The 26,996-nt window shown below is 34.3% G+C and overlaps 1 protein-coding gene, 1 long non-coding RNA gene and 1 pseudogene across 4 annotated transcripts; 2 read left to right on the top strand and 1 right to left on the bottom strand.

Moving 5' to 3' along the window:
- Positions 1-3,577, top strand: LOC125208538 (uncharacterized). Its single transcript, XR_016133013.1, has 2 exons — positions 1-426; positions 866-3,577. It is a non-coding gene; the product is annotated as an uncharacterized LOC125208538 (long non-coding RNA).
- Positions 1,757-26,996, bottom strand: LOC125207296 (uncharacterized). Of its 3 annotated transcripts, XM_089061936.1 has the most exons (12): positions 26,020-26,993; positions 25,784-25,927; positions 25,252-25,395; positions 24,254-24,397; positions 22,851-22,922; positions 22,635-22,706; positions 21,954-22,097; positions 15,786-15,857; positions 6,637-6,780; positions 5,523-5,594; positions 4,334-4,405; positions 1,757-3,523 (listed from the first exon to the last, which is right to left on the bottom strand). In XM_089061936.1, exons 1-12 carry the CDS (start codon positions 26,726-26,728, stop codon positions 1,929-1,931), a joined length of 3,384 nt encoding a protein of 1,127 aa, XP_088918062.1. In that variant the 5' UTR covers positions 26,729-26,993; the 3' UTR covers positions 1,757-1,928. The 3 variants fall into 3 exon arrangements, with proteins under 3 accessions (XP_088918062.1, XP_088918064.1, XP_088918063.1); XM_089061938.1 differs by lacking the exon at positions 22,851-22,922 and having other exon boundaries at positions 26,020-26,996; XM_089061937.1 differs by lacking the exon at positions 15,786-15,857 and having other exon boundaries at positions 26,020-26,994.
- On the top strand, positions 17,636-19,999 carry LOC148923662 (uncharacterized; annotated as a pseudogene).

The raw sequence follows: 26,996 nt of genomic DNA on the forward strand, positions 1-26,996 counted from the left end.
CGAAAATGAAAAATTACATTCTTCTAATTTTTTTCAACCTTAATTTATACAGCCAAACAAGTCTTTAAATTGCGAACGGAGATAATGGCAGATAAACAAGGCTGAATAAGAGCATTAACAGTGGACGTTTGGAGGGGAATCACAATGCAACAGGAGGTATGGCGGGTTCCCCTCCATTGTGCGCGGACGCGACGGGGCAGCACCGGCAGTTGATGATGTGGCAAGGAGCCGTGGCGTGACAGAGCCCTCCCACTGTGGACAATTTCCAACCATTACTAATTTAATTGGGAAACTAAACAATTATAAAAGCTACTTAAAAGAAAGTGTTACACTATCCACACATTTTCTATCTCCATCTTCACATTTTCAGTTGGAAATTTCAAGTTGAAGACCCAAGTTTTCCACCTCCAATCTGCACAAAGCAAGGTAATAATTCGATTTATTTATTCTCTAGCACCTTTTAAACACGAAATTATGGGCTAAATTGGAAGAACTCCTTCCTTAGGTAAAGAATTTTAAAATGAGGAAGCATTTATGAGTTTTGTTCTACTTTGCTTAAATTGGCTGTGAATATGTGTTATGTGTAGTTGGAGTTAGAATATAATGGGCTAAGTATCAATGGTGAAACAAAGATCAAATCTTGAAGTTTATGGGAAAACGACAGAAATATTTGAAGGATTTAAGTGCAGATTTACGCTTTATAGGCTTGAATATGTCCAGTTGATTTTTTTAAAATGAACTGAAATTGTGGATTGGAGAAGGTAAATAAAAATCTGTCTCAGAACTTGACTACCGACAACAATTTGGGTACCTTTTTTTTTTTTTTTTCTTGAAACTGTTTCTAATTACTTTGATTAATCTGTAGTTGAGTTGGGAGAATGGTTATGGATGACTGTTGACCTGAAAACGGAGTTAGAAAAGGGGTGAAGGTGTTAGTCCAAAGGTAAGTTTGAGGTGGTTGTGGTTCAATAATGTTGATGGTGAAAGGGGTGAAGGTGTTAGTCCATTCTCATTCTCCATTTTGAATTCTCTAAGTACGCCTTGCACTTCTGTCCCTCTAATTTTTTTTTTTTTTTTTAAATTTGGTTTTCTGTTTTTAGGGATTTTGAATTGTAGACTTGTTGGTTGTGCCCCTAGTAGATGGAGGTGTGGGGGTAGAAGCTCTTGAATTCTCTGCAAAACGCTAGAAGTCGAGAGCTTCCTTATCTGCAGTTTCCATTCTAGAGGCTTGTGCGCGAGATTGCACATGACTTCTAGATGGATCTGAGGTTCTAGAGCGCTGCATTTAAATGTCGTTGGAATGAGTAGGGTCGGGTCAGATGGAAAATTTGCACAACCCGTCAAAGTTCATGATATTGCGACTATTTTTGAAGTATACTGTAAAAACTAGAAGAGGCCTAAGTTGGTGATTTTAGCTGGTATTTGCCTCTTTATAGTAAATGGTGGAGAGCACACAGTCCTAGCACTTTAATAAGTTAAGTTATGATTGATAGAGGCCAAATTATCTTATTTGTGGAGAATCAATGGAGTGTAGGAAGCAAAATTATCCACACATATACTCCCTCCGTCCCAGATAATTCGACCCAATATTCCATTTCGGACCGTCCCACATAATTTGTCCCACTTCATTTTTACCATTTTTGATAATGGACCCCATATTCCATTAACTCATTCCTACTCACATTTTATTATAAAACTAATACTTTAAAAGTAGGATCCACATCCCACCAACTTTTTCAACTCACTTTCCATTAGATTTCTTAAAACCCGTGCCGGGTCAAAGTGTCCCAAATTATCTGGGACGGAGGGAGTAGTATTCTATAATTCTTGAATTTACAACATAACTTAGATAATTCAACATGACAAAAATAAATGGTAGAAAACAACAATAGCCATTATTCAACATCAAAGGCTCAACCTTTTTATCTTCATCTTCTTTGTGGTGCCACATTTCGTCTACGGCTTCTCATCTTTATCCTGTAAAATCTGTAAATCCATTCTAACAACCATTTAGGCCTTCCGTACCCAAGAATCAGACAACCCACAATCAGACCGATTACGAATCCACATCCATACCCTGAAACAACAGCCTGCCAACAGAATCCATCTAGAATACCATAATCTTGATCACCATCTTTCAACATCGATGAAGGCAAAGGCTCTTCACATTTTTGTGTCAATGGAAATCCACATAGTCCAGAATTCCCAACATATGATGTATTGTCAAATGTGGGAAACTGGCCACTCGATTGAGGTATCATCCCTGAAAGATGATTCATGGAAAGGTTCATCACAGAAAGAAATGTGAGCTTTGTTAGCTCCGTTGGAATTTCCCCTTCCAATCGGTTTGAAGACAGGTCCAACGACTCGAGTTCTGTAATGTTTCCAAGAGATGCAGGTATACCCCCTGTGAGGCAATTGTGAGACAGATTCAAATATATCAAGGAATTTAAATCTCCTATGGAATTCGGTATACTGCCTGAGAATCTGTTGGATGACATGTCAATTGTTGTGAAGGTTGTCAACATTCTCTTGTATTCTATATCTGAACCTTTCACTGTTAATGTAAATGAATATCCATAATATGGATACTGGAATGGAAACCCTTGTTCTCCTCGATGATTGTTTTGCACATCCATCATCGCTTTGAAATTTCTGAAATATCCTTGGGGCAGATTGCCAATGAATGCATTATGGGATATATCCAAAACTTGCAACTTGGGGAATGGAAGACCAGTCTTGGAAGTGTGAGAAGAAATGGTACCACTAAACTTGTTGGATCTCAATATCAAAACGCGAAGATCAGAGAGATTTCCGGTCCAAATTGGAAAGGTGTCTTGTATCCAGTTGTTTCCAATATTAAGAACCTGCAGACTTCGACAATTGGAAAGGGATTGGGGTATCGATCCTGCCAACTTATTACCATTCAAGTCGAGTGACTGAAGCCTACAACCCTTTGAAAATGTAGTTGGGATGAATCCTGTGAGTTGATTCTTGGATAAATCCAAAACCTGCATAGCATGGCAATAGAGTAAGAATCGGGGTGGGCTGGGTGGCAATCCTGCGAATTGGGGTAGGCTGGGCACTCTTTCCAGCAGAGGCGTACAGCCCATTGGAAATGTAGTTGGGATTAATCCTGTGAGTTGATTCTTGGATAAATCCAAAACTTCCAAATGCCTCAAATTTCCAATTTCAGGAGGAATTATACCTCTGATGCTGCAGTTAGATGCTCTAAAGCTGGAAAGAGAAGTAGACAAGTTCCCAATGGAAGCTGGAAGGATACCATTCATCATTGGATTGTTGCTAATTTCCAAGACGATCAAGTTTGGGCAGTTTGCTAATGAAGAGAGAAATCCCAGTTCTTGATTTGGAGAGTCTGCACCAGTCAGATTATTGTCACTTAGACCAAGGAATAGCAGATATCTTAGGTTACCGAAGTCGGGGATGGGGCCAGTGAATGAATTGCTGCTCAAGTATATATCAATAAGCTGAGAAGCATTGGTGATAGAGTTTGGAATTTCGCCTGTGAACATGAGTTTGTTATTATATAAATCAAGATAGAGCGTCTTTTTTAATTTGACAAGCTGAATATGGAAGACTTAACAGTAATAAATTAATATAGTAATTAAAGTTTGATAAATCAAAGCTTTGTTCTTTGTATCTTGTCCAAGTGACACACCATTTTGGACAACATACAAATTTATAACCCAATTTATTCAAACCAAAATCCAACAATAGTAATTGAAGATAATATAAGTTAGGTTTAAGATTTATTTGGAATTTGGTTACAACATTAAATTAGACAAATTCAAATTTGAATTCGATTATGGAACGTGAATGCCGGCCTATTAATTTTAGTCGTTATTCTCGAATGAAGTACTAGTATTTAAATCATACCTGTGAATTTGTTATGAGAACATGTACAAAGAGGTGCGTTAAAATGACAACACCTCTTAAAGTAACACCATACCACCATTTCTAGCCAATCATTTGTACACGTACACGAATAATCAGCTGTCATGTAACAATCATAAAAAATGCTAAAAGGTAAATTTTTCTCGGTCAGCAATATTCAATACACTAGACAATAATTTTTCTTGGCCAACAATATCCAATACGCTAGATAACAATCTATAGATTGTTGTCTAGCGTTTATACTGTTGATGTGTAGCGTTTATAATATTGTTGGATACGTGGTGTCACAGTGTCACTTTAAGAGGTGTTGTCATTTTAACACAAACCTACGTACAAATATTTCAAGCATGAGATAAAATTGTGGCATATAAACTACAGTTTAATAATAAACCATATATTGAATCATATATAAACATACCTTCCAACTTATTGATTGCCAAATCCAGTCTTCTTAGCGAAGTGAGGTTACCAACTTGGTCGGGTATGGAACCTGAGTTAAACATGTATTAGATTGTGGGATTTATAAAACAGAGAACATCGAATGTTGAATAAATTTTAAAGTCCATTATAACTCTTCAAGATCCAATTTTGCTTGAGAGAGTGAGTGTGAGTCTGTTATAATATAAAGCTTTTTTTTGGTATTTTGTCCGAGTTGCACCATTTTGGAACAACGTATAAATTTATAAGCCAACTTATTCAAAGCAAAATCCAACGATAGTAATGAGTAGAGGTTCCAGATGATCCAAATAATCAATTGACAAATTTACTAGCCAAATATAAAACAATCCTAAAATTAGTCTATAAAATTAGTCAATATACAATATTCAAGATTAAGTAAGATAGTATTGAAGTGATGTTGTTAAAATTCTTAATATCTTGTCCTATATCGACGTAGTAACGATCATAGCTCACCTATAGAAAAATATGGATAACTCTCTGCCTTAAGGGGTGAGTGACCATTTTTAATTGATGTACAAGCCAATACAAAGTTAAGATCAAGATTAGTATTTGGTAAGAGATTAGATTAGAGAAGACAAATTCAAATTCGAATTTTACTATGAAAAGTGATTATGGTAAAACAGAGAACATAGAATTTTGATTAGATTGTATAGCTCATTACAGCGTCATGATCCAAAATTCAGGAATATGCCAAGTATTTGTTATTAATGTGTAATGTAATATTAGCAATGCACTATAAATTAACAATGCATTACTCTCTCCGTTCTTGAAAAGCATGAACATTTTATTCAAAACAAGTCTTAATAGTGAAGAGAGGTTAACTTCATTTACAAAACTTTATTTAAGTACTGAAATTGTACGAAAGAAGTCAACTTTAAGATTCAAAATTAACTACGAATTGAAAATATAGAATAGATAAATTCCGAACATAAAATTATGTTTAAGATTGATTTAAAGTTTATGGGCATTAGATAAATTGTGACTAACATTTTATGATTAAAGAAGACAACTTTGAAATGGATCGTGGAAAGTTATTAATACAGCTTGATCAATTGAACTTTGAACTTTTATAAGATATCCCCTTCGTACTTTATAAGAGTATATCTTGGCAATAAATTAGGAAAGTTTAACATCATATATAAACATACCTGTAAACTTATTGAAACCCAATTGTAGATCTATTAGCGAAGTGAGGCTGCCAACTTGCTTTGGTATGGATCCTAAGTTGAACATATATTAAATGGACTTGAATGACTTCTTGCATGATTATAATAAAACAGAGAACATCGAATTTTGAGTAAATTGTAAAGTTGAAGATCAATTATTCAGGAACACGCTAAGTAGTTGTTATTAATATGTAAATATTTAACAATTAATGAACAAATTTAGCAAGATACTGGCCTAATAGTGAAGAGTGGTCAACTTTACTTACAAAATTTTATTTAATAACTGAAATTGTACGAGAGAAGTCAACTTTAAGATTCAAAATTAACTACCAAAATATTGAAGAGATATAAATTCCGAATATACATTTAAGTTTAAGATTGATTTAAAGTTTATGGGCATTAGATTAATTGTGACTAACATTTTATGATTAAAGAAGACAATTTTGAAATGGATTGTGGAAAGTTATTAATACAGCTTGATCAATTTGAACTTTGAACATTTATAAGATAGGGAAATTGGTCTCTAAAATCATGAACTTTACCTAAAATTTGGTATTTCCCATAAATTTTGAAATTGGTATATAATATCACAAACTTTGCATTTTGTTTGGTATTTCCCAAACTCACTCAAATAAGATATTTTCATCAAAATCTTATTTAATGTAGACAACTGTGATATGTTTTATAATATTTTGAACCACTTTTTAAGTTCATAACATGTAGGATAAAAAGTTACGTTGAAAATCACGTTGATTTAATTGTGTGAAGTATGATGAAAAAGCCTCGTAAGTTAGTCAAATATAGTAATAGACATGCCGTGGGAAATACCAAACAAAATGCAAAGTTTGTGATATTATATACCAATTTCAAAGTTCATGGGAAATACCAAATTTTAGGCAAAGTTCATGGTTTTAGAGACCAATTTCTCTATAAGATATCCCCTTCGTACTTTATAAGAGTATATGTTGGCAATAAATTAAGAAAGTTTTTGGTCACAAAATTAATAAGACAGTTGTCTAAAAATTAAATTAATTTAAAATTAGAGAATTTATTCCGGGCCAAAAGAGTACTACTAGACATAAGTTGCTACTCGTACCTGTTAAGTTGTTGCGGCTGAGTGACAATTCTTGGAGGTTGAGTAAACTGTCCAAATTTGTGGGTATACTTCCAGATATAGAATTGCCATCGAGGTATATGGATTCCAACGAGGAAGCGTTGAAGATAGAAGAAGGAATATTTCCTATCAAAATATGAATTCTTGAAGGACTAATAAAACATAGAACAATCAATCATGAATAGATAGTAAATTTCATTACAACTATTAAAATTCCAACTCCGGCATACGCCAAGTTGTGGTCGGAAGAGTTTTAGATACATAAACTTTTGGAATGTTAGAATTAGATTTGGTGAATAGTAGAAAACTAAATACTTCAAGAAATTCGGGACCAAGGAGTAATAGATATCTAAATCCAAATTGTAGTGACGGTATTATGCAATCCAACGATGAAACATTGAGGATAGAAGACGGAATATTTCCTACAAAATATTACTCCCTCCGTCCTCGATTTAGAGTCACACTTTTCCATTTCGGTCTGTCCCCAATTAAGAGTCACACTTCCTTTTTACCATAAATGGAAAGTAGGTCCCACATTCCACTAACTCACTTTACTCACATTTTATTATAAAACAAATATAAAAAAGTGGGTCACACGTTCCACTAACTTTTTCAATCAACTTTTCTTTACATTTTTTAAAACACGTGCCCGATCAAAGTGTGAGTCTTAATTCTCGAAAGAGTAATAAAACAGAGAACAGTGAATCATGAACAGAGAGTAAATTTCATAACAACTACTCCCTTCGTCCCATAAAAATAAAGACATTTTTCATTTTGGAATATGCCATAAAAAAATCCTCTCCTATTTTTGGTAACTTTCTTCTCTCTAATAAAGTGGGCTTATATTCTCTACTAATAGTACTATAATTACTTTTTATTTTACCAACCATGCATTAATTTCTGTACCGTCCCAAATGTCCATATTTTTATAGGACAGAGGGAGTAATAAAAATCCAACTCAGGCATATGCTAAGTAGTGGTTGGAGAGTTTAGAGTATCTCCAATGGCAGCTCATGTCGTTGGCACGGACAAGCTCTTGCAACCGAAGCTAGCGAGAGCTCTCTGCGATGGACATTGGCGCGGCGTGGGTTGAGCGTTGTTTTTAGCCGTGGTAAATGATTTTTATTTTTCAAAAATTAAAAATTTTGAATAAATTACTCCGAAAAATTCCACTTCCCAAAAAAATATATCCATTTTCTACACTTAATTTATTTTTTAATTTTTTTACTCCGAAATTCACATTTTTTTCATTAATAAATACATCTTATTTCATTCCAAAAAAATCACATATTGGGTTGCTCTCCTTTAATCAAAGTTAACAAGTGACTCAATGAAACTACCCCTACCTCTTCTCCTACTTGTCTTATATTTCAATTATTGCGGCTGAGAAATAGGCATCAGCTCCCATTGTGAAAAACACACCATACGCCACTCACAATCATCATATTCACGGCTCTCCCTCCACTTATATTTTCTCTTGTTTTCTACTTTTCATTTTGGGATTATCATTCTTGTAGAGAATTTGTGGGCTACTTGTTTTGTTAGTCTGGAGAAAAAAATTTGTACTCCCGTCAACATTTTAGTGGAATTTTTGGCTCTCTCGCCGGTGTCTTTAACTCTATTTACGGAGGGTTTTTCCACCTAAAAATAATGGTGTCAATTTTTCTTTCTTTCTTTATTTCTCATTATATTTGGTTGAATTAATCACGCTTCCGCACTATGTACCCCTACAAATTGATACCAGAGCCACCATAGTTCAACCGGGATATTTTTTTAAATATGTCGACGAAATTCAACATTGAGAAATTTGGTGGTAAAATTAGTTTTGCTATCTGGCGAATCCAGATACTGGCTGTTCTTACCCAGAATGACCTTAAGAAGGTACTATCCGGCAAAATGATGAAGCCAGTCACTACAACGGAGGAGCAATGAGAGGAGATGGATGAAAAGGCGTTGCCCACAGTCCAGTTATGTCTGTCCCATGAGGTGCTTCGTGAAGTCATTAATGAGAAAAGTGCTACATGCATATGGAGTAAACTCGAGTTTTTATACATGACCAAAAGTCTTGCACATAAACTCCGAGTAAAGGAGCGACTCTTCACACTTCGTATGTCGGAAGGAACTCCCATTCAATCTCATCTTGATGAATTCAATTCCATGATGATTGATTCGGAAAATTTGGATGTCAAAGTTGACGATGAGGATAAAGCCGTACTATTTATTGTTTCTTTGCCACCTTCATATAGACATTTCAAAGAATTATGCTTTATGATAATTGTATTACCTTGAGCTTTGATGATGTCAAATCTAACCTACTATCCAAAGAAAATTTTGATACCCAAATTCATTCTGAAAGTACAGGTGAGGGACTAGTAATTAGAGAGAGAAACCAAGAAGTAGGTTCCAACAGTAAAAATAAATCCAAATCGAAATCTAGAGGTAAAAACTCTAAGTATTGTCGTTATTGCAAGAAAAAGGGGCACGAAATCTCTGAGTGCTATAAATTGAAAAATAGGCAAAACTGAGAAGATAAGGGTAAGCAACCTGAAAATTCCGCCGAAGCTAGTTTTGCAGAAACTGAATCTGATGGGGATTGTTTTATTGCTTTCTGATACTGATCTAAGGTCTTAAAATGACTGGGTTCTGTTATACATTTCACGTCACCTAATAGAGACTGGATTACCACCTATGAATCTGTTAATGTTGGTATTGTCTCAATGGGCAACGATGCTTCAATACAAAGTTGTCGGCAAAAATACAATTAAAATCAAGACACACAATGGAGTTGTTAAAACTTTGACCGGTGTCCAACATATCCCTAATTTGAAACGGAATCTCATTTCCCTAGGCACTCTTGAATCTCAAGGGTGTAGATACTCAGCTGAAGGTGGAGTTCTAAAAGTGTCCAAAGGATCTCTTGTGTTACTAAAGACAATTCGATCTGGTAGTTTGTATTTGTTGCAGGGTTCAACTGTTACAGCTTAGGGGTTAGGGTTCAACCCTTACAGCTTCTGCAGCCGTCGTCTCATCCAACAAAGACAGTACCAGGTTGTGGCATTTGAGGTGGGCCACATGAGTGAGAAGGGAATCCAAATTCTCAAAAAGAATGACTATCTTGTAACCATTGTACCGACAAGATAGATTTTGCGAACATTGCATTTTTGGAAATCTGAAAAAGGTTAGTTTTCCAAAAGCCATTCACAGGACCAAAGGTACTTTGGATTACATCCATTCAGATCTTTGGGGTCCATCAAGAGTTCTCTCCAAAGGTAAATGTCACTATATGCTGACGTTTATTGATGATTTCTCACGTAAACCTAGGTCTATTTTCTCAAGCAAAAGAATGAAGCATTTTCCACTTTTAAAGAGTGGAAATTATTGATTGAGAACTAGACTGGCAAGAAAATCAAGAGGCTAAGGACAGACAATGGCCTCGAGTTTTGTCCTAATGTGTTCAACAATTTCTGCAAGAAAGAATGCATTGCCAGGCATTTCACCATTCCAGGAACTCCACAAAAATATGGAGTTGCGGAAATGATGAACAGAACCATCTTGGAGAAATTTCATTGCATGCTCTCCCATTCTATTTCGGGGAAAGAATTTTGGGCGGAAGCAGCTTCAACTGCCTGCTACTTGATAAACCGCTCACCAAATCGATCACTCGACTGCAAAATTCCAGAAGAAGTTTGGTCATGTAACCCTGTGAATTATTCTAATTTTAGAATATTTGGTTGTCCTGCTTATTCTCATGTGAAAGAGGAAAAATTGGAACCTCGTGCTAAGAAATGCATTTTCATAGGTTATGGCTTAGGGGTTAAAGGTTATCGTTTGTATAACCCCGAGTCTCACAAAATATTTCATAGTCGGAATGTAACCTTTGATGAAAATGCTATGCTATCTTCTGGGAAAGATATTGTTGTTCCCTCCACTGATACATGTTAAAGAGAAGGTGGTATTTGAGACTGAATCTCCCATTCAGGAAGCAAGTGTCCCTAATTCTTCCACTACTCAAGAAGATGAAGTCACTGCTGACCAAAGGAGTCCATAACAACATCCACCTCAACGTCGAGGTTTACCACAACCATAGTCTATGGCTCAAGGACTTCCACAACAAAGACCCAGAAAGCTGACTCAAAGACTGACTGCAGAATCTGTCAACATTGCTTATGCATTGACTGCTGCACGAGAGATGGGTGAAGACGGTGAACCCAAGAATTATTTTGAAGCTATCTCTAGTGACAACTCATCAAAGTGGATTGCTGCTATGCAAGAAGTTGAGAGTCTTCTAAAAAATGAAACATGAGATTTGGTGAAGTTGCCAGAAGGCAAACGAGTCATTATTTGCAAGTGGATCTTTAAGAGAAAAGAAGGCATCCCCGGTGTTGAGAATGCAAGGTACAAAGCAAGATTTGTTGTAAGAGGTTTTGATCAACATGAAGGTATTGAATTTAACGAAGTATTTTCTCTTGTTGTTCGTCATTCTTTGATTCGTGTATTACTTGCCTCGTATGATTTGGAGCTGGAATAGTTAGATGTGAAAACTGCTTTTCTTTATGGTAATCTTGAAGAAGAGATTTATATCTAGCAGCCGGAGGGGTTTGTTGTTCCTGGAAAGGAGAACCATGCATCCCGTTTGAAGAAATCTCTTTATGGTTTGAAGCAATCACCAAGATAATGGTATAAGAGGTTTGATGACATGGCTACTCAAGAAGTAGTTATGATAACTGCGTCTATTTTCAAAAGACACCTGATGAGTTATTCATATCTTTATTATTGTATGTTGACGATATATTAATTGCTGCAAGAGATAAAACTCTTGTTGACAAATTAAACGTGCAGCTCAACAATGAATTTGATATGAAAGATCTAGGTCCTAACAAGAAGATTCTTGGAATAGAGATTAACAGAGATCGGTCAAGCTGGAAAACTTTTTCTATCACAGGAAATGTATGTTATGAAGATGCTTGACATATTTGGAATGTGAGATTGCAAAGCTGTTAATACTCCACTTCTGCCCACTTCAAGTTGTCATTAGATCAGTGTCCACAGTCAGAAGATGACCAAAGACGCATGTTACATGTCCCGTATTCTAACGCAGTCGGAAGCCTTATGTACGCAATGGTTTGTACTAGGCCTGATATGGCTCATGTTGTTAGCGTTGCTAGCAGATTTATGCACAATCATGACAAACAACATTGGGAAGCTGTGAAATGGATCCTTCGTTACTTGAAGGGTTCTCCTGATATTGGTTTGGTATTTGATAGACATAAGTCTGATCCAGGAGGCATAGTTGGTTATGTTGACACCGACGATGGTGGTGATTTAGATCGGAGAAGGTCACTTTCAGCCTATATCTTTACACTCTGCGGCTCTGCTATCAATTGGTATTCATCACTTCAATCTGTTGCAGCTTTATCCACCACTGAAGCAGAATATATTGCTGCCACTGAAGGAGTGAAATAGGCTATCTGGCTCCGAGGCTTGGTTACTAACTTGGTCTACAACAAAACATTTTTGTTGTGTTCTGCGACAGTCAGAGTGCTGTCCACTTAACCATGAACAACAAGCATCACTCAAAGACCAAGCACATTGATATTAAGCACCACTTTATCCGTGATATTGTTGATGCATGAGATATCAATGTTAATCAAACCACTTCCAGCCGCTAAGTTCGATCATTGCCTGGACTTAGCGGGTATAATTCGTAAATGATCAGGAGTTCATGGCGAGAGAGTTTTCCACTCAAAAGGAGATCAAGGTAGAGATTTGTTGGGTTGCTCTCCTTTATTCAAAGTTAACAAGTGACTCAATGAAGCTACCCCTACCTCTACTCCTAGGTATCTTATATTTCAACTATTGGAGCTGAAATCATTTAATGCATTCACACAATTAACAATTAAGTCTTCAATTGTGTGTTCAAACTTGCCTATAAATAGGCATCAGCTCCCATTGTGAAAAACACACCATACGCCACTCACAATCATCATATTCACAGCTCTCCCTTCACTTATATTTTCTCTTGTTCTCTCCTTTTCATTTTGGGATTATCATCCTTGTAGAGAATTTGTGGGCTACTTGTTTTGTTAGTCCAGAGAAAATATTTTGTACTCCCGTCAATATTTAGTGGAATTTTTGGCTCTGTCGCCCGGTAGTTTTTTACCTCTATTTACGGAGGGTTTTTCCACCTAAAAATATTGGTGTCATTTTTACTATCTTTATTAATTTCTTGTTATATTTGGTTGAATATTTATCATGCTTCCGCACTCTGTACCCCTACATCGCACCACACACAACTCTTCTCTCAATCTCATTTTCTATCTCAAATTTGCTAACATGTCTGACCAACAATCTCCCCACACTCTTCCAACCCAAGACTCGGGCATTTCGGGTGGCTATCTACCTTACCCGGTGGACATACCGAATGCGGGCAAGGGGCAATTTGGGGGGACGCCCGAATACGGTTTAACGCAACCGTTGTTCCAACTTCCGAAGGGCAACACCCCCCCGACGTGCAATGCACTCCATATACCCCGACGTAGATGCAAAAATTGTTTCAGGCCTATATTTCGGTGTCGGATGATTCGGTCACCGGAACCAATCAAAACGGGAGGAAGTTTCGGGAGTGCTTCATAATCACCTACAACTCCAACCGGCCGGCTGGAACTAGAGAGCCAACTCAAGTATGTTGCGCAATACATTTAGAAGCGCAAGCAAAGATATCCAAAAGTTTATATTATTTTATCTCGAGGGAATAAGGACGGGCAACAACGGCACAAGTGAAGCCGACATCATGACGGGGGCCATGTTGGCTTACCAAACGATGATGCACAAACCATTCAAGCATATCACAACATGGAAGCTTCTTCGTCATATACCTAAGTGTTCGGGAGGAACCCAATCCTCGACGGGCTCCTCCTTAAAATGGTCGAGGTCGCAATTCGATGTTGGCGAAGATGAGGTGGCAAGCTAGTTCACTGAAGCTCACTTGGATAGTTCCAACGCCGTCCACAAGGGATGAAGGTGACAAAGGCTAGTTGTCGTCGCCCACAGAGCCAAGCCCAACCGGCCCCATACCTCCACCCTAACCAACCCTTCCAACGTGAACACACTATTCGGGTATTTGCAGACAGGTTTCCACGCCGACATGTCGCAGATGAATCCACAACAAGAAGCTGCGCATGACCGGATGACTGAAGCACTCGAAGTGCAATTGGGTATACGCCGCCTGCCGCTGCTTCCAGAGGAGTGGTTTTTATCTATCCGTACCCGAAATATGTAATTTTAATTTTTAGGATTTTAATTATGTAATTTTTAATATTGTAGGAATTTGTAATGGCATTTTGGGTTTTTTAGTGAAGCTTTATTCTTAAGAAAATGTTAGTAATTGTAATTATTAAATTGAATAATAGAATAGTGAGATCCATAAATAGTGAAGAGCATGCTTTTGAGGAAGAGTACGGTTGGGGTGTTGTGCCTTAATTAAGAGCATGAAATAAAAAATACTCCATCCATCCTACTCAAGATGTCCATATTCTTGAGTGGAAAAGGATTTTATGAGGAGTTGTTAAGGGGAGAAACGTATAGAGAAAAAGATAGTTGAATATTTTAATGATGTGAGGAGACAAGGATTAATTTCTAAGTATAGAAAGTGGACATCTTGACTGGGACAAGCTAAAAGGAAAGGTGGGCAACTTGAGTGGGACGGAAGGAGTAAAATAAAGTGGGACCGCCCACAACTGTGCTCTTACCTAACAGCACGACTGGAGATGCTCTTAGATAGTCTCTCCTTAGTTGAGACGTATTCCTTTTTTGAATGTCCAACTATGTTAAGTCATTTTCTTTTTTGATAAACAATAAAATATTCAATCAGTCTTACTTAATTCCATTACATACTTCACTCTCTCTTTATATTTCCTAGTTTATTCCGCTCTCCTACTTTTCAATATAATTTCATAATCTCCATGTCCAAAAGTTTTGACTCAACTTATTTGGGACGGAGAAAGTACATAAACTTCTAAGAGCAGAGTTGGGGATGTTCTTAATAATATAAACTTTTGGGATGTAGAATTAGATTTGGTGAAATGTAGAAAACTAAATACTTAAGTGACTTGCGATGCAAAGGAGTAATAGATATTTGAATCCAAATTGTAGTAACGATATTATGAATATTTAATACTTCATTCATCCTAAAGAAGATGACTCCTTTTTTGGATGAGACAACTTTATTTTGTTCTTTAAATAAAGAGAATAAAATAGAATAAAAGTGTTTTTATTTTTAGTATAATAGTATATTTAGTAGTAATAGATATTTTTGGTGAAATTAAGTCATTTTTAATGAGACGGAGGCACAATGCTCACAATATACAGAGTTTATAAATATACCCCGCAAACTTATTGAAAAGTAAGATCAACTCCTAATATTAGACATGTCAAAGTTACTTACTCCCTCCGTCCATGTAATACTGTCCAAATTTGATTTGGCACGTATTTTATAAAATGTAAAGAAAAGTGAGTTGAAAATATTAGTGTAATGAGGGGTCTCATATTTATATATTAGGTTTTATAATAGATTATGATAGTAAAGATTTAGTTGAAAGTGGAGATCATTTACCAAAAAAAATAGGAAAAAAAAAAAGCAAAATGGACAACTATTTACAGATCAAAACGAAAAAAACTGAACAACATTTCACAGACGGAGAGAGTAGTACAAAATTTTACTCCCTATGTCCCTTAAAAATAAAAATATTTGAAACGACACGAATTTTAATGCAAAATTGGTAAAGTAAGAGAGATAGAAAGAAAAATGTGTTAGTGAAAAATGGGTCTCAAAAAGAAAAGTTTTTAATTTTTGAGAGATAAAAAAAAATAAAAGAAATTTTTATTTTTAGGGGACGAAGAGTATTAAATTGCTAAAATTGTATGGAAAAAAAAAATCAATTTGAGATAATATTGAATTAGGATAATATTGTGATAGATATTTTAGAAAAAAGTCATTTGAGATAATATTGAATTAGGATAATATTGGGATAGATATTTTAGAATTAAATTAAACGATTTGAATAGAATTGTGGAAAGCAGTTAACGTATAGACATTTATTTCTTCTGAAATCAAAGTAGTGATAAAGTCATACCTGTCAATCTATTAGAACTTAAAAACAGATGAGTTAATGATGTAAGATGTCCAATCTCCTTCGGTATGACACCTATAAATTTGTCAGGTGTGCAGTTAATAGTGATAGACAAAGGAATTATTATAGGCATTTTAAAATTAAATCAGACAACTTAAATTGGAGTGGTGATTAAATATATTATGTCTGTTTAAAAAATAGAAAAAGTTATAAATAGTACTTCCTTTATTTCATAAAAATATAGATAATGCATATGATATGGAGATTAAGATAAAATTGATAAAGTAAAAAAGATGACGAAAATGATATGGTAAAATAAGAGATAGGAGGAAAATAGTAGTTAAAGTAGTGTTAGTGGATAGTGAGACTTACACTATTATATTGATATAACTTTCCAAAAATAGAATGCACACATTTTTATCAAACGAACAAAAATGAAAGTTGCTCATATTTTTATGGAACAGAGGGAGTATATGTTTTAATGCTCATCTGATATGGTAGGAGGGAAAAGGATAAAATATGGTAAAAATAATGTTCGATGATTTGAGTTCCACGTAATAAAATGTTGTGTAGTTAATATTCCCTCCGTCCCATAAAAATATGTACATTTTTTGTTTTCGCCACTCCCACAAAAATATGTGCATTAGTTATATCAATTAAATAATGTAGGTCCCACTATTTACTAACACTATTTTACCATCATTTTTCTCTTCGCTCTTACTTTATCAATTTCATATTACTTGCCTTTCGCTCTTACTTTATCAATTTCATATTACTTGCCTTTTCGTACCCTTGTTCATATTATTATGGGCGAAAAGTATATTATTTATATTTTTTATATTTAAAGTGTCAGATGTCCAATCTCCTTCGGTATGACACCTATCAATTTGTCATATCATAGGCACGCATGTGTAATTAACAGTGATAGTGATAATGATATCAGTGAATCTAGGTGGCCAAATTTTGTACAATCAAAAATTTATTTATTTGAGAAAAATAGATTTATTTATGCATTTAATTAAAATATATGGGTGTACATGGAACATGCATAATATTGTGATCAGGGACGGAGGGAGGGTGGGGCCAGGGGGCCCATGGTCCCCCCACCAATTCTTAAAAAACCTAGGGGTATTTTAGTAATTTCACTATAATTATAATTTATATTATATATAATATTAGATATAGGTTTCAGAATCTTCGTTCCTCTTAATTTTATATATATAAATATTATATATAGGTTTACCTTCCTCTTAATTTATATATATATAATATTAGTGATAGGTTTCAAAAAATTAGATATAGGTTTCAGAATCTTCGTTCCTCTTAATTTATATATATAAATATTAGTGATAGGTTTACTTTCCTCTTAATTTATATATATATATATATAATATTAGTGATAGGTTTCAAAAAATTTATATCCTTCAGCCGTTCCAATTCTGAAATTGGTTATTTAGAATTAGGTATATTTCAAAACTCAAATATAATTTAATTGATTTTTCTACATAGTTGTATTTTTGTTTGGTTGCAATAATAATTCAAAGGAGGAGAAAGAAGATAGGTATGTAATTCAATGCTATGGTTGTTCTGTTGTTGGAATTTTTTAACCCCAATTCTTTATTTGATGTGTATGTGTTAATAGGTTTATACTATTTGATTTGTGAGTGTGAGTCCCAATGTTATTTCTAAATTATTGTTTGTAATGACAACTTTTTAGATGTGATATTTTGGTTACTCTTTATTCTTTTAGTTGTAAAGTATAAGATGAACTTTATTATGTTTTGTGTAATTGTTTATATTTTTGTGTAATGATTTATATCCTTTTACTAATTATTGTTGACTATTTTTGTAGATATATGGATCGTTATTTCAAGAAACTTTCTTCCGTTGATTCTTCATCAGTTGAACCTTCACTTCTTCAACCTCAAGAATCATCCAATGAAAATAAAAATAAGGTTGATTTAGAGAATCTCCCAAGTGATCCAGGAGAACGACCTGATATAATGAGTTATCCACCAAATTTAATAGAACAAGTTCGCAGAGCTTACTTACTTAAAGGTCCGTGTCAACCACGTAATCATGATTTTCGTCCTACAGTAGATGGAAATCGAAAACGTAAATTTGTCTCACATTGGTTTGATGAATTTAAGGATTGGTTGGAATATAGTGTTACGAAGGAAGCAGCTTTTTGTTTATATTGCTATCTTTTTTCAAGACTCCACGGAAATGGACAAGACGCTTTTGTATCAGGGGGATTTACGGTCTGACGCAAGAAAGAAAGATTAAGAGATCATGTTGGAAACCATAAAAGTGCTCATAACAGGTGTAGATTAGCATGTGAGGATTTGATGAATCAAGCCCAACACATTAAGGTCTCTTTTGCAAAACAGTCAACACAGTCTAAGCTTGATTACCGCCTGCGATTAAATGCAACGATTATTTCTCTTCGTTATCTTATAATGCAAGGATTGCCTTTCCGCGGTCATGATGAGTCAGAAGAATCATTAAATCAAGGTAATTTTCTTGAGTTCTTGAAAGTTATTTCTTCTTGCAATGAAGAGATAGCTAGTGTTGTGCTAAAAAATGCTCCGGAAAATCTCAAACTTACATCACCAGATATTCAGAGAGATATTATAAATGCATTTGCTGTTGAGACAACAAAAGCTATTGTACATGATATGGGAAATGAATTTTTCTCTATATTAGTCGATGAGTGTCGAGATGTATCTGTCAAAGAGCAAATGGGTGTTGTAGTACGATATGTGGACAAGTATGGATGTGTTATAGAACGTTTTCTTGGTGTTGTTCATGTTAGTGATACAGCTGCAACCTCACTTGAGAAAGCACTTGATTATTTGTTATCTACTTATGATTTAAGTATATCTAGTTTGAGAGGTCAAGGATATGATGGCGCAAGCAATATGAGAGGAGAATTCAATGGATTGAAGAGTTTGATACTCAAGAGAAATTCTAGTGCTTATTATGTACATTGCTTCGCTCATCAGCTTCAGCTCACAATTGTTGCTGTTGCTAAAAAACATAAAATTGTCGGGTCTTTTTATAATTCTCTCTCTCGTTTGTGTAATACTGTTGGAGATTCTTGTAAGCGCGGAGATATACTTCGGGAGAAACAGAGAGAGAATATTATTAAAGAGATTGCAAGTGATGAAATAAGCACGGGAAGAGGACTAAATCAAGAAATGTCATTGAAGCGACCTGGAGATACTCGTTGGAGTTCACATTACGGTACTCTTGTCAGCTTGATACATTTATATTCTTCTATTGTTGATGTTCTTGAGTATGTTGGGGAGGATGGTCATGACGATTCAATAAGGGCTGAAGCTGATGATGTGTTAGAAATTATAAATAGTTTTGAGTTTGTCTTTGTGTTACATCTGATGAAGCAAATCTTGGGAATTACACATGAACTCTCTCAAGTGCTACAAAAGAAAGATCAAGACATTGTTAATGCGATGAATCTTGTCAAGGTAGCAAAATCACGTCTGCAAATAATGAGGGAAAAAGATTGGGATATATTGCTTGCTGATGTTTCTAGGTTTTGTAGCAAATATGATCTGGATGTGCTTGACATGGAAGATGAGTTTGTAGCTCGAAAAAAAGGAAGACGTAGAGCTGAGAAAATGAAGAATCTCCACTATTATCGAGTTGAGCTCTTTTGTTCTGTTATTGACTTGCAAGCTCAGGAGTTGAATCAACGTTTTAATGAAGTCAACACAGACTTAGTTTTATGCATGTCATGTTTTGATCCTAGGGATTCATTTTCTGCATTTGATTTGGAGAAGCTGCTTCGTCTTGCACGGTATTATCCTTCTGAATTTTCTGAAGTTGCTTTGTCTGAGCTTGAAAATCAACTTGAGAACTTTATTTTCGATGTGCGCATAGATGAAAAGTTTTCACAAATATCAGGAATCAGTGGTCTTGCTCAAAAGATGGTTTCTACAAGGAAACATGAAGTTTTTCCAATGGTTTATTTATTAGTTAAGCTGTCATTGATTTTACCAGTTGCCACTGCATCAGTAGAAAGAGCCTTTTCAGCAATGAAGATCATCAAGACTTCTCTACGTAATAGCATGGGAGACCAACTATTGAATGATTGCTTAGTTCCTTACATCGAAAAGGATGTGTTTGTTAAAGTTACTAATGAAACTATTATGCAGCGATTTCAGAAGATGAAGAATAGAAGACAAATGTTATGATGTGATTGCATTTAAATTTTACATTTTGAACCTTATAATTTAATTATGTAATTTTTTTTTGAAGTTTAATTTTGGACCCCCCACTATGAAATCTCTGGCTCCGCCACTGATTGTGATCATATATTAGTGATTTGTGTATAATTTTTTTACTATTTCGCAATTATAAATGTAATTAATGCATACTTCAATTTAAATTTGAAAAATTATATACTCCCTCCCAACGCGATTGACAGATGAGTTAATTTCTCATTGTTTGATGCTCTCATTCTCTTTTGTGATATAAATAAACTTGTTGGCGATTGACAAGTGAGAGCATCAAACAATAAGATTTAAAAGAAAGTAACTTCAAATTTCACAAGTTCAATAGTACTATTGAAGAAGGGATGAAAAGGATAACAAATAGTTGAAGCATGCAAATTACTCCCTTCGTCCGCCGTTAGGAATCTCATTTATTAGCAGAACGAGTTTTATGAAATGTTAAGAAGTAGTGGAAAAAAGTTAGTGAAATATATGTCTCACTTGTATATATATAATAATTTTTTAAATAAAACTTGAGTGAAATAAGTTAGTAGAACATGAGACTCTATTACCATTTATAAAAATGATGAACTGAAACTCTTATTCGCGGATAGACTAATATAAAAAATAGATATCCTATTCGTGGACGAAGGGAATACAACTCAAGGTCTGTTAGATTACCAAGTTTTTTCGGCGGGCGATAATTACATAAAGTTATAAATTAAAGGGTTGTTTTTGTACATTTCACGTTCATCCATTTTGCAACATTGGTCAAAGTTCAAGCCATAAAACATACTCCCTCCAATCCCATTAATTATTCCATATTTTATTGATGGAGGGTTTAAGAAATTGTTTGACTTGGTTAATAAAATTAGAGTGTATGATTCGTTGCTAACTTTCTTAAGTTGCTAACTTTGTTAACTCATTAACGCAGTGTATAAAAACGTCAACACGATGACATTGAAATGTCAAAACTTAGTTGATATTTTAATACACTGTGTTGACGTTGATATTTAAAAAGTTAACATAAATTTGAATTGACATTTTAATGTGCTCGTGTTCACATTTTTAATACACTACATTGATGCGTTAGCAGACTTAAGAAAGTTGGCAATATAACGCACCCCGAAAATTAGGAGAAAAATGTTAGTAAAATGCGAGTCATACTTTTATGTACTCCTTTCGTCTGAAATTTTTCGGATGACACGGAGTTTTATGTACAATTGGTGAAACAAGAGAGCTACATAAAAGTGTTTAAAACTGATTTAGAATATACTCCCTCCATCTACAAAAATTGTCTTATTGATGGACAGTAGTGATAATATGAGACTAACTTTGGTGGACGGATGAAATTGGAAATCTGAAACTATTTTTTATGAAAGCATGATGTACTAAAACTACACTCAGTTGAGGACATATTTGAGTTGGGTTGTGGACAGTGATTAGTTCAGCAACACAGCTTATTAACCTTAGTAATTTTGAAATCGAAATTGTGATAAAATTATTTAGGTCGAGATGTTTTCGTTAAGGTACGACAGTATATGGGTGTGAAATTAATCACATCCATATGTTGAAATAACTTGATCAGTTTGAACAGTTATAAGGGTATATATAGTTGTCCTTCGGTCTGTAATAAGTATATCCTGGCAATAAAATTGAAAGTTTAAAATCATTTGATAACAAGAAAATAATAAAGCACGTATCTGGGGACAGAAGAGTTACTATATAGTACTCGCTCCGTTATATTCTATTGCAGTTGAGTCATTTCCTCTTTTGGTAAAAAGTACTTTACTCTCTCTTCATCTCTTTACCTTTTTCCTTTCTACTTTATTCTTCTTTTACTTAACTCATTTAAAACAATTTTTCTTAAATCTTGTGCCAAAAAGAAATACTTCTACTATAGAGTGACGGAGGGAGTATAATTTGTTCCACTAACCTGTTAAGTTATTCATGGCAAGATTCAGTATTTGGAGGTTTTGTAAATTGTCCAAATCTGTTGGTATGCTTCCAGATAGATTATTGCGAAAGAGCTGTATGAATTCCAATGAGGCAACGTTGAAGATAGAAGACGGAATATTTCCTGTCAGAAAATATGACGAATAAGGTTAATTCAAAGCGACCTTGAATTAGTGGATACATAGATTAATTAGCTTGGAGATCGTTATCATAAAATTGTATGCATACTCAAATTTCCCAATTTCAGTTGGTGTGTTGCAATTGAATTGGTTTGCCTAAGGTTAAGGACTTTTTCCCTATTTCCCATTAAAAATAAAATATTTTCCTTTTTAAATTGTCCCATTAAAAATGAAACGTTTCCTAAAATGGAAATATCTCCATCTCTATTTTTTCATCTCTCTTACTCTACATTAAGTCACAAAATATCAATACATAAAAACTCGTGTTGATTCCCAAATGTTGCTTATTTAATGAGACGGAGGGAATAGTATTGATGAGATATACAAATGTTTTTTATTGATTTAAAATGATTTAAAGTTTATGTGATTGCAACAGATATTTTAGGATTAAATTAGACAAATTTGGATTAGAAGGTGGAAAGAGATTAATTCAGCGTATTAAATTTAATATTCTCAAAATCAAAGTATTGATAAAATCATACCTGTCAAGTGATTACCATAAAGATACAAATAAATCAAGGATGTAAGATTTCCAATCTCCTTCGGTATGGCACCTATCAATATGTCATAATAGTAAGCATAGCAGTGTTTGCAATTAATTACACCTATACATAATATGCTTGAAAAAATTACTAGAAATTTTGTAGTGATGAGTGTGTGAAGTCAAAAACCAGCAATGTACAAGTTTATAGACATACCCGCCAACAGATTTAAACCAAGATCCAGACCTAGTAGTGAAGAGAGGTTTCCGATTTGTCTTGGTATGTGACCTAAATAATTTAATTGATAAAGTTACTAAAGAGATATAGAGTCAAATACAAATTTATGTTTCAAACTGATTTAGAAATTTACTAGAATCACACTAACTGTGACATTTAGAATTAAATTACACAAATTCACATTGGGTGCGAGAAAGTGATAAGTTTATTTTGAAATCGAAGTATCAGATTATGAAAATTATAAGAGTTGTCTGAAAATAATGTCCAAAATAGTTCCTCTACCTTCGCTTAAAAAAATTTAGTTTTCCACATTAATTACTACAATAACTTCTAGTCTCAAACAATATTTTTGGGTCCATATTTAATTTATCTGCCAAAAAATTAACAGTCTACAACATTTTCACCGAAATTAGCAATTTAATTGCAGTTAAATTAAAAATTAAAATGAGCAGAATATCATTTTATATTTTTCCTCTTAATATGTGTATTTTAAATTTAAGTAATTCTTAACTTTTATAATTAAAATGATTTAACTCACTCATATCGTCATCTTTTTTACAAAATTAAGCATGAAATATGGACAAAAGATTATAGAAGCATTCAAACTTAATTCGTATGATCAAAAGGTTTGATGAACAATATTCAGTAAAAAAAGGACACAAAAGTTGAGAAATAATTACTCCCTCCGTCCCAGATTTGTAGTAACATTTTGCCATAAAAGTTCGTCCCACATTTGGAGTAACATTTAGAATTTACCATATTTGCACATAAAATTTTACCCCATTATTCACTAAAATTACACTCAAATGTCATTATCTATATTAAAATAAATCAAAACAAAAATAAAAAACCAAAAAGTCAAAGAGGGACACCTTCAACCAACTCACTTCATTTATTACACACTTCATCATCTCACTTCATTTATCACACACTCCATCATCTAACTCCATCAACTTATTACATTTATTACACACTCCACTTCTCACTTCATTAATTACACATTCCACCAATTCATTAAAACTCGTGTCATAACTAAATGTTACTACAAATGTGGGACGGAGGGAGTACTATATAGCGTTGGAATTTTTTTAAAAATAACAACAATTTATGACGCAAAAAAAGCTTTTCTATGTTAAGGACAAATTAACTTAATCTTTTGTTTTTAAGGACGCTTCCATTTGCGTCATCTAATTTTCGTTGGCCGGGACATCAAACATTAAGGTCACTTTTTAAAGCGTTGGTGGTATATTTAGAAACACAATGATTTTTTTTTTTTTTTTTTTTTTTTATTGCAGTGATTGAACTTTAGTACAATATTAATATAAAACCAGAGCATTTATTATGGGGACAAATGAGTGCAAGATATAGTTTGTACATCATACCTGTTAAGCTGTTGTTGCTAAGATACAACCATCGGAGATTGAGTAAATTGACCAAATTTGTGGGTATGCTTCCACATAGTTTATTGCCATCGAGGTTTATGTATTCCAACGAGGAAATGTTGAAGATAGAAAACGGAATATTTCCTGTCAAAATATAACAAATTAGGTTAATTGACATTGTTAAATTAATGTGAAGACTCCCAATTTTAGTTTGTATTTTGCAATTGAAGTGGTTTTTGACTATGGTTTTTTGTTTCACTCAGGTTAAGGATTGCTAGTTGTCTTAGATTACCAGAGTAATACCAGTACATAATGCAGGTTAAAAATGTGGTAGTACAATTTATTCCCCTGTTAATTGGCATTGTTCAACTTAACTCGTTCTATGAGAATTGTAGCTGAAAGTGGTTGGAAAAGGTTTGTAAAATGTGTGTATTATTTTTATATACTCCCTCCGTTCCATAATTTTGTGCCATTACTGTGTCATTTTTTATGGGACGGAGGGAGTATTAATTTTTAATAAAATGTGAGTGAGATGAGTTAGTGGAATTGAGAGTCCATTACTAAATATAGTAAAAAGTAAGGGTACAAATTAATTCGAGACAGACAAAAAATGAAATTAGTGGTAATTAAATTTGGACAGTGGGAGTACATAAATATGGTCGATTGACATTCTGTATTGTATACATTGAAAGATGCAATGAACAGTATTATAATGCAAGAAGGCTATATGTAGAGAATGTTATGATATACACCTATGGAATATGAGCATCATCTTTGTTTGATGCACCTTTAGCGTTGTTTAACTTTTTTTTATACATTTATTTTGTTCAAATATAATAAAATTTGTTGCTGACATTAATTTATGAAATTTAAAAAATCAAAGCACGATTTGATTTATAAGTAATAAAACACAATTGTATGAAAATCATTAATTTAAATTTTAAAACAGAGCATTTATTTGGCGCCAAAAGAGTATTAGAGTATATTTGTTCTCGCACCTGTTAAGTGGTTGCTGCTAAGATTCAACACTTGGAGGTTGAGTAAATTGTCCAAATTTGTGGGTATACTTCCAGATATAGAATTGTCATTGAGGTATATGGATTCCAACGAGGAAACGTTGAAGATAGAAGACAAAATACTCCCTATCAAAATATGAAAAATGAGGTCAACTAGAATTGTTAAATCAAGAGTAAAGGTCAATCATGATTCTAAACATATGACCAAAATTGAATTTTGTTCTAAATATCCACTTTTCGAAAAACAGGTCCATAACAAATGAAATACTTGTCATGATCCTTTTTTGACGGTTCTGTAAAAATACTAACGGTCATGGTACTGTGCAATTAGCGTTGACCGTAAGTTTTTTGACCCAACCGTAAAAAAAAAAAGACCACTTCGGCCACATTTTCATTTGGACCAACTTCCTATTTAAGTCATATATTTAGTACCAAAATTGACCTTTACTCATACATAGAGTAATAGAGAATTTATCCAGCGCTAAAGAGTATTAGATATAAGTTGTCATCGCACCAGTTAAATTGTTGCTGCTAAGATACAACACTAGAAGGTTGCGTAACTTGTCCAAATTTGTTGGTACATGTCCAGATAATTTATTTTGACCGAGCAATAAGGATTCCAACCGCGAAAGGTTGAAGATAGAAGACGGAATATTTCCTGTCAAGATATGGGAAAATGAGGTTAACTAGAATAGTGAAATCAATGTGAAAGCTCCATTGAATTAATTATACACATATTAATATAGTTACCTTGGAGATGGTTATCATATAGAGATAAAACTGTAAGCATAGTAAGATTTCCAACTTCGGTTGGTATGTTTCCACTGAACATATTCATGGACAAGCCCAGCTCCTGCATCTCACTACACTTACATATACTCCTTGGAATATTTCCATATATTTGATTCGCATCGAGAAATAATCTCTTCAGTTTCGGAGTGTTATTGCATATATCACTTGGGAGCACGCCTGATAGCTTGTTAAACCCGAGAACAATTTCTTCCAGTAAAGACATGTTTGCAAGGATACCTCTCGGTATTTCTCCCCTGAAGTTGTTAAATGCCGCATATACTTGCTTCAAACGCCGTAGTTTAGACAGCTCAATAGGTAAGACGCCTGTGAAGTTGTTGGAGCTGACGTCCAAGGACTGGAGAAACGTCAGGTTTCCCAGATGTGGAGTGAGCTTTCCGTGGAGGGCGAAGTTGGAGAGATTGAGAGCTGTGACCCTGTGGTGTTTGATACCACACGAGACGCCGTTCCAGTCACAGATTGATGTGTTGGTGAGCCAGCTGTTGCTCAAGACGGCATTTGTGTCGACAGTGATGGCATTTTTGAAAGCAAGAAGCGCATCTCGATCAGTGGTGAAATCTGTTAGTGTTGCAGATGAGGAGTGGATGAAGAAGATGTTTAATGTGAATAAAAGCATGAGTGAAAAAGGAAGTAAGAAAGAGGTCTCCATGAACTGAAATTTAGGTTTGTAAAAGATGAAGTTGTTAAAGAAAGAGGGTATTAAATAGTAAGTAATCAAAAGCTAAATGAAATGGAGATATTTTGTCTTCTCAAGAATGAAGTTAGCAAAAAAAGTGTTCATTTTCAGGTTGCAATCATCTAACAATTTTTTCTCAAAATAATTTTTTAATCATGGCCACAATTTAACTCGAATAGATGCACCGTGCATGTAATCAATGCTTTAATATGAGGTAGATTGTAAAAAGTGCCGCTGAGCA

This window comes from Salvia hispanica, chromosome 6 (genome assembly GCF_029641045.1).
Source record: "Salvia hispanica isolate PSC_SH4W2 chromosome 6, Shi_PSC_v1, whole genome shotgun sequence".
Lineage (NCBI taxonomy): Eukaryota > Viridiplantae > Streptophyta > Magnoliopsida > Lamiales > Lamiaceae > Salvia > Salvia hispanica.